This window comes from Teleopsis dalmanni, chromosome 1, assembly GCF_002237135.1.
Source record: "Teleopsis dalmanni isolate 2A chromosome 1, ASM223713v2, whole genome shotgun sequence".
Classification (NCBI taxonomy): domain Eukaryota; kingdom Metazoa; phylum Arthropoda; class Insecta; order Diptera; family Diopsidae; genus Teleopsis; species Teleopsis dalmanni.
Window position 1 is genome coordinate 231,896,960 of NC_051846.1, and position 9,186 is coordinate 231,906,145.

The 9,186-nt window shown below is 30.0% G+C and overlaps 1 protein-coding gene across 1 annotated transcript in view; it reads left to right on the forward strand.

The window, feature by feature from the left end:
- Positions 1–7,285: 7,285 nt before the first annotated feature.
- The window catches only part of LOC119667648, an 8,899-nt gene continuing 6,998 nt past the window's right edge, over positions 7,286–9,186 (forward strand). Inside the window, exon 1 of the mRNA XM_038076955.1 lies at positions 7,286–7,301. Coding sequence (XP_037932883.1) covers positions 7,286–7,301 — 16 coding nt within the window. The remainder of the gene's footprint in view (positions 7,302–9,186) is intronic.

The following is a 9,186-nucleotide window of genomic DNA, read 5'->3' on the forward strand; positions in this document are numbered from 1 at the left end:
GTCATTTGAATTTTGAGAGGCACTTAATGAAATTGAAATTTAAAATCAATTAAATTTATGTCTTTATATGTCACTACATTTACAATGTAATGTGAAAAAATAAATCAAATAAAACTATAATTTAGAAATACAATGATTACTTACAAATTCTCAGACAACGAATTTCAGTTCCATAGAATTCTGGCTTGGTTTATATTTCTTGTATTTACATATAATTCATAATAAAATAATTTAGAATTTTAGTTTTAATATCAATTTAGTATGACTAATAATGATCTAATAACACATTCTACTATGTTTCCTTCCACTTGACATAAAATGAATGTTTTAAATATTTTAATAGCAGAAGATTTTGGCCTTTGCAACAAAATATGATCTTCTCTAGACTACAGATAGCCCGTATAGAAATTGAAGTTCAATCGATTATGCCTGCGTGAATATGAAACACTATGGATCACTTTGAGTGTTCTCAAGTTTCTTTTTCTAAATTTATTCATGGTTTTAAGTCGACGTCGGCCTATTTGTTTTTAAATGATAATTTCTATGTTGACTACTATGTTCATGTTCTATGTTGACTGCAGACGAAGCCCACAAATTAATGAAAGTGGTTGATTTCTCAAATAGTTACCATATATATAAAGTGACTACATGATTTAATCTTTATATAGGATGGTAAAAATTATCCTAGGTTAGTTGCTTACGACTATACTTTTGAAACTATCAAAGAGACCACATATCTTGTCGCCACCAATACTAAGGAAAACGATGTCAGTCTGTAGATCAAATAAGAAATTATAATTGCCAATAGGTGCTATTCTAGGCTCAGTAGGCAATTGAAATCTAGAGCCCTCTCTTGTCCTACAAAACTTATGTTCTATAAGTCATTCATTGAGCCTTTGCTTCTGAATTACAAAGATGTATTTTGGCTATCTCAGAATGATGAAGTAGCACTGGGAATTTTTGAGATTGGATCTCTTCATAAGATTTTTGGTTCTCTATAAATTGGGACAATTACCGCATTCGAATGAATCATGAGTTGTATGAGCTTTACCACGACATTAACATTGCTCACCAAAATAATAGCCAGTGGCTTCGTAAGAAAGAATGACGCTGCTTCAGCGAAAATGTGATCGTAGCGGCAGTTGAAGAGACAAGACCTAAGGGAAGACGGTCACTTCGATGGAGTTGAGAGAGCACTAATCACGCTTATTTTTCGAAACTGAAAAGGTGTGCAAATTGTGAAAAGGTAACAGACATATAAGTTAGTAATATCATTTAAGTAATGTATAACATTATTATAAAATATTTATATGGTATATCAAAAGGTTATAAAGGAAGTTTATTGATGTTGTGAAAAATAGAACTCGTATTTTTTTTAGCTTTGAGGTACAAGAAGCAGAAACTTTGTTTCTGTAAAGTAATTATTTTTATAAATGTTGGTATATTCTCGTGAAAGTATTTCGTTTTAATTTTAAGCGGAACTCTGTTGAGAACATGTGTTACGCCTAATTATATAGTTTAGTTCACCCCCAACACTACTGTCTCTTGGAATAAATTTCAGATTTCAAAATTGTCATATAAACACGTATCCCAAGTCACGTGCAAGATTCCTTTCACAACGAAAATATAGAAAATACGTTTTACTTCACATTTTTTCTCACAGTTGACTGGTTATGAATGTTAGGAATATAAACGCATCTAACGTTTAAGAAAAGATATTTTCGTTCTTAATGAGTTGCTTTCATTTCATTTAATTATTGTTCATTTGAATATTTCAGGATAAATTAATAATTAAATTTTTTGATAGCATGATATAAATTTATATAAATATGTTTTAAGTGAATTTTATTTAAAGTTTGCACTAAAAGGGAGGAACTTATTTACAACAATAACTTCTTTAATAAATTCGTTAATTAAATCTTCTCTGAAAATTTATTTTAAGAATGAATTATTTATGCAGCTACGAATTTACATTCATATGCGCTTATACGGGGATATTACGGATGCTTTAATTGGTTAAAATTATGTGGACATAAATATAAATCGATAAGTAACGATAATCTGTGCAAATCGTTAGCTTCTGCTCTGCCGGAGCTTTGATACCCTCAACACAGAATTGTTGAAAATTTAACGCCAAAAGTTTTCCAGATTAAATGGAAATATTTTATTAACTTTAGTTACTCTAGAACCAATAAAACATATTTTGTATGGCCAAAGCCAACAATTTTCAAGAAATAGCTTAACTTTGCCTAAATTTTAAATGCCCTTAATACATTATGTACTTTTAAAAATCCCCATGTATGTTTATAGAAACATAATCAACTTATTTATATCAATACTTACATTATTCTGAACTTATATACATGTCCTTTAACCCAAATTACTCCAGTCACACACTCCTGGCAGTAACCAATAAGGCATTGTCCGATAGTATTTATTTATCTATGATAGTACACTTCGCACAGTTGTATCAATTTTATAAGAAAATTTCAACGGCCATTAAACATGATCCCCGATTGTTTAATAAAATCAATATAATTTGTTATTAAACTTGTTTCTTATGTTTATATTATAGTTTCTTTAAAATAAGCTGGGATTATTCTTTTAAATATTTATAAAGAGGTTTTTTCGAACAGTAGTGAACTACAACAACAAAAATTTTATTTTTCATATTATTTCAATTAATTGAATTTTTGGCTGACCATACAGCTATTTCGAGTACTGCCAAATACCCATCATCAGTGGTCTTGGTAATAATTCTTGAATTTAATTATTCGTAAATAATTTTTTCTTTTTTGAGACTGCAAGTACCAGGAATCGAACTCGGTCGTGCCAAATGTGAAGCTCAGAATCAGCGCACCTTAACTAACTGATCCAAAGTCGTACTTAACTTTTTATGTTCGCGTATTTTATTGGATTTTTGTTACTTTTGCTGTGAAAGTTTTTAGAGGCATTATTTGTTGCATGATTTGTTCTTTCTTATGTATAGAACCTAATCTAGGAACGTAATGCTGAGAAAGTCATGCTAATGTTACTCCACTAGTCGCACGGGCGACATTTATTATTTTTTTTTAATTTTAAATATTAATATATTATGTAAAAATATAAAATACAATAACAACTCTGTCCTGCCTTCTATGAATATTCTCCAATTATAAATCCAATTTTATACATAATAGATGGAAATTCTAGAAAGCATTATTTTAAACAATGTTTTCTTTGGGTATGTGACAAGTTTTTTAATAGACTACCAAACACTACCAAACATCATTTATCATTTAAATTATTCAAATATTAGTAGTTCGAAAAAACTATTATTGAGTCAATGTTCTATATAATGATGTGGCCTATATTGTTATATTACAAAAGTATACAAAAGTTTTCTTAGAAAATATTAGAGCATAACAGCACAATTGCTCCATTACTCCTAAAATTAGTTTATATTCGCTCATTTTGAATTTTCCTTTTGGAATAAATCGTACATTACTGCGCTTAAGTGGGATTTAATTTAAGAATATCGAGCAATGCAAATGCAAAAACTATGAGCAAAAGAAATTCAAACACTACATTTGCCTTGTGCATTTCAAGAGTTGATTTGTATGTAGAAAATGTGCTTAGTAGGATTGTCCGAAATAGCGAACTACACATTATCACAAGATTATCGAAAATAAAGCACACAAGAAGTATTTGGAAATGTGAAGATTTAGTTGAGAGTAATAATTTTTACAATTGAGCATATAAATTAAATATATAGTGCTAAATAATAAATTGCAGCTTTTATATATAATCCTTGAAGGTAATTTAAATGTTCATTATTTTCTTTCGTTGGTTTCTAAAATATATGATTTTTAATATAATGCACTTACATGATGAACTCTGTTTTCTCATTTTAATTATTCCGTGTAATTATTCCAATTATTAACTTTCCGAGCTGTTAATGCAACTACGAAAATTGCCACTTCTGTCCGTTGCACTTAATTTTTACGTCACTGTTTTGACCTACATAAGGTGTGTTCTCATTGTTTCCATTCACTTTGTGTCACTCAATGGCAAAGGATTGTATCCAGTAAATCAGTGATGAATTATCATTAACAACTTTTTTGCACTGTGAGAAATGAAATGAAGCTTCGTGGATATAATTTTGATTGGATTTTTAATTGAACCTCTGGCTGAAATAGTTTCTCTAAAACGTTATAAAATCGACTCTTAGCTCTTTAATTTTACTTAAAGAGTTTCAGAAACTTTATTGTTGGGTTTGTAGATTATAAATTTAGTTTTACAGTAAAGTTTTAACTTAGTTTTAACTACGGACTTCAGGGTAATTTATAATTAAGGAAGATTAGACGCCATATATTTCTTTCTTATTAATTCTAAAAATATTGACAATAGTTGCAATGCATTTTTGAATTCCTCGCTGCTGTAGAAATGAACATTAAGAACTCGTACCCTCCCAAATTTGAAGCTCAGAGTCAGCATTCATTACCCATCAAGAGTTAAAAGAAATTTTCCAAAATAACAATGTCATCAAAAAATACAGTTAAATTGTGTATAACTATTAAAATCGGGTTTTATTCTTTTAATCTTTTAAATCGACTTCAAGTAACATCATTTCGATATAATACACTTATGGTAACGATTTTTTATTCTTTATTTCTTTAATCATGTCAAATGGTGTTCCCGAAGTCAACTATTCGGGAATAGAAAATAGCCAAACTGTGCTATATCAGGCGTTAACGTAGGCTGTTTTTTAAATATTGCCTAGGCAACGCTATGTATTGCTAGATGAATCTGTTCGAAAAATTTACATTTTCTAGCATAAATTTCATTATCACCTTTTAGTTTATGCGCGCTTATTGTGTTGTTTTAATCGATTCTGAATTGTGAAAAAATCGAATTAAATAATGGACATTTTCGTGCGATAATTTTTTACTGTTTTCAACGGCGATTAACAATAACGAGAATGCATCGATCAACTTAGTTCGACATTTACTGATGAAACCCCACATCCAACGACTATAAAACACTGGTTTAATGAAATCGAGCGTTTTGTGAAGTTCGTTGAAGAACGGCTGTTGTATCGGAAAACATCGGGGGATAGAAGCGTGATTGGGCATTAGTGGGACCAGCATACATTCAATTTTACATATACATTTAGCTGACGGAAACATTTTTTCCCATTGGATTCCCCATCATTTGACAACTGCTCAAAAGAAAGCACATGTTGATTAGTGCAATGGAATGCTAAAAAACTCTAAACAGTATTGTAATAAAGTGTGTGTATCTTCCAAAGTGAGCGGAATCTGACAAAAGCTGTCCGCGGACGAAACAAATCAAAGCAAATGGTCGCATGTTTTTTACGAAAATTCGGTAAAGTCGCAACTATACTACTTGAACAACGTAGAACTGTCTATTCTGAGTGGTACACAATGTTTAGTTTGCTAGGAGTCTTCGGAAAATTAAGGAAAATCAACCATCATCGGAAGATCATCCTTCATCTCGGTTTTGTGAGCTTCTTTTCTTTTTCTAAATCTAAAAAGTTTTTGCATGCCGTGACTTTTTTGTTTCCGATTATAAAAAACTGCGTGATGTGAATTTTTTATTACCCGAACAGACCGTTGCCTCATTCAAAACCCTGATTTTAGAGATACCAACTTCAAAGTGGTAAAGCTGTTCCGAAAATTTATTCAATCGAATGCAAAAATGTGGTGTAGTGTAGTTGGGTATTATAGTGTTGGGTATAGTGTAGTGTTGGGTATTATAATATACCACACTACAATAATCGAAACATGATTTGGATTTTTGAACAACTTTGATGCAACTTTTTTGTCTTGCCTCACCTTTTGTATTCACTTGATTGATCTCTTAGTCTATTCAATCACATCACATCGTTCAAAATGATCTAGCTTCATTTAAATGACATGTTAATATTTAATATTTAAATAAAAACGAAATAAATCAGTTTCCTTGCTATTACTATCTTACTTAAATTTATAATTTCATTATTTTATAAGTCAATTTTTCAATTTAAGAACGAAATCATATGTATTGTTAGAGAGCAATATCTTCGTGGGTTACCTTTTTCTTTGTTATTTGCTATGAAAATTAAACATTTTTGGTAAGTCATTTTTATACAACTAACCATCATTCCACCATTTGTGCTGAAGTGAACCTTAGAGCACGAGGTTGCAACTCAAACCTAACCTAGCCTTTCTTACTGTGCTCGTTTATATAGAATGAGATCGCAAGAATTTTTTATCAAATATAAAATGAACTCAATATTAAAATATAATATTAAAATAATATTTAAAAATTATTGGACCAGTGCTTTGGGAACAATAGCGTCACATATTTTAAGAAATTATGTATGAGCACGAAATGACACCCTCTTAGGTTGCCACTCCAACTTAACCTAACTTAACGTGGAATAATAAATCTTCGCTTGTATTCCTTATAATTATGCTTTACATTTCCAATGAGACTAGAAGATTAAAAACGACTAAGTGAAAGCAGAAACTATGCAGAAAAATATTAGTAATATTTTCGTTAGTTTTTTCCTCATAATCGCGGCTCTTTGGCTTACGTGCACGTAAGATGAAAATGTACGTCCTCGTACATGTCCATGTTTCACAGGACTAATTAAAGTCAATGGTTTACTTTTAGTCCAAAAGCATGTTTTTTTATGAACCAACAACAAAAAAGCAGGAAACAAGCTGCTTTTCGAATTAAAAATTATACGAAAATGTTGCACTTTTACGCATAAAAATTTAAAAAAGTACGCTTTTATGAATATTTGAAAGCGCAACATTTGATACGAAATGCCAGGACACTTGGTTTTTTCGGTCGTTCGTTCCGGTGAGTCGACATATGCAATCGGAAATTGGACACATGTTGACGTTGCATGCTTCAAACAAATAAAAACTATTAACAATGGAACTATGTTCGGTTTCCACAGCTTTTTACATGTAATATTTTAAATTAATGTGTACTCTTATATATATATACATTATATAGGTTCACGGCTCACAAACCGTGTATAGGTTTTCGTCGATTTAAATAAATTTCGTTGAAAATTTCATACATTAAGTCTGTACAATTTTATAAAACTGTTTTGATTTATAATTAATTATAAAAATAGTTGATAAACTCTTTTCAATGCTGACTATTTATAATTAGGAGATAGCATATTTCTAAAAATAGTTCCTGATGTAAGTAAATTATTTTTGGTGTTACTTTACAGAACTACGATTTATACATATATCATTTGATGATCCTCATTGCAACCAAAATGGTAGATGAAAACGGTATAGTAGTACCACAGAATAACTTTAATTACATTTTAGATATTTTAGATAAAGCCTCTCCCCACTATGCATTGAAATACCAAATAATCATTTTACTACTCGTATAACGAACAATGCCTTTAATACCTCAATGTGATATATTGAATAGATATTTTATAAAGAGAAAATTTTTCTCCGTATTTAATTTTATGCTTTAATTTTCAATAGAAATTTCTTTATTTTTAAAGTTTTATTCTTCCCGGTAAACTTAACTTAGCCAGCGGTGCGACAGTTCATCCTATGCTAAGCACCGCAGTCTCAGCATTACAATGGAACCCACAAGGTAGAAAGAATCGTGGACGGTCAAAAAGCACATGTAGAAGATCGATAAACAAGGAAACTAACAAATCATTCAGTGAGCTTAGAGCATTAGCGCGTAATAGGGGTGTCTGGAAAGCATATGTGAATGGACTAAGTTCTTGAATTGTAATTGTAATTTATAGAACATGTCATAATAATAATAAACACCGCAGTTGGTATTTCGTCAATTTATATCGCACATTATTTTTTAATAGATTAAAAAATAATAATTCATTTCTTTTTATTATAAGCAATATAAATATAAATTATAACAGTAAATTACTTAAAAATCATTTTACCAAAATAATAAAAATTATTATAATTAATAAACTTTTTGAATTTTGTACCAAGATTTGCTTAATTACGAGTGTTAATAAGATATAATTGAACTATTTTATTTGACTTGATTTTTAAAAAATACAAATATATATGTCTATTATAATTTATTGGAACCTTTTTAAATTTTATTTAAATTTAATTAATATCTTAACTGTTATGAGAGCGATTACCGAAATTTCTCCTCTTAACACTGAAAAGTTTATAATTGACATGTGTAGCGAACAAAATGGAGCAGTAATGAAGTAAAGTGGGAAATATTTTGAAAGTGGGAGATACATACCATATATGTTCTCACATATATATGTGTATATAAGTACATATTTAAAATTAGGTTATTTTCTCAAAGCTTTTGTACATTCTGTTCTTATATACTACACGTTTTCTAATTGAGATTGAAGTACTGGAATACTGAAGTATTGAAGTACGGAAGGACGGCTGTAGCTTGGAAGTTTCAACATGTGTTGCCTCTGCTTTGCGTGAATAACTTAAACGTTCATGTATGCATGCATAGTCGGAATACTATGAGCTACCTTAAGTGTTTATTAAAGACGTAAATTTGAACATATAATTTATTCCTATTCCTGACTTAAATATCGTTTTTATACTTTATAGTCATATATATATTATTTACATATAATTGTATAATGCCTTACATTAAAATAGAAGCATTAGCTTAAAAGGCTTAAGTGACTGAAATAGATTTCGCATTAAAAATGAACTTCATTTTTTTTTGCATTAGAACTTTGAAATATTGTCCTAATATAAAGAAATTTATGGTTAAATCTGAATTGTGTTTTTAGTTAATTTAAACATTTGCAGAAATACAAGAATAACTTTGTTTTGACATTAGGTAAAAAGTATTGAAAGCCACAGTGGAAGACTTAAACGCACTTAAACCGCCACACAATGCCACACGATGAGTAGTGTAGGATAACAATCAGTACAGTGTGAAAGACTTCCGGCTTAGTTTGTTGCTGTGTCACAGTGGCAAGTCAGCAGATTATCTTAAACTAACCATAATTAACCACAATCTCCAAGAAACCTAAACAGATAAACATTAGATCTATACCGTTGAATTAAGTAATGTATCAGACCTTTCATCAACAGACCTTTCATCGAAAAAATATTTTCATAAAGACCAGTTTCTTCTGGAAATCAAAGCTGGGTTGTCACAGAGACATTGCTTAATTCTTCTTCTTCCTAATGT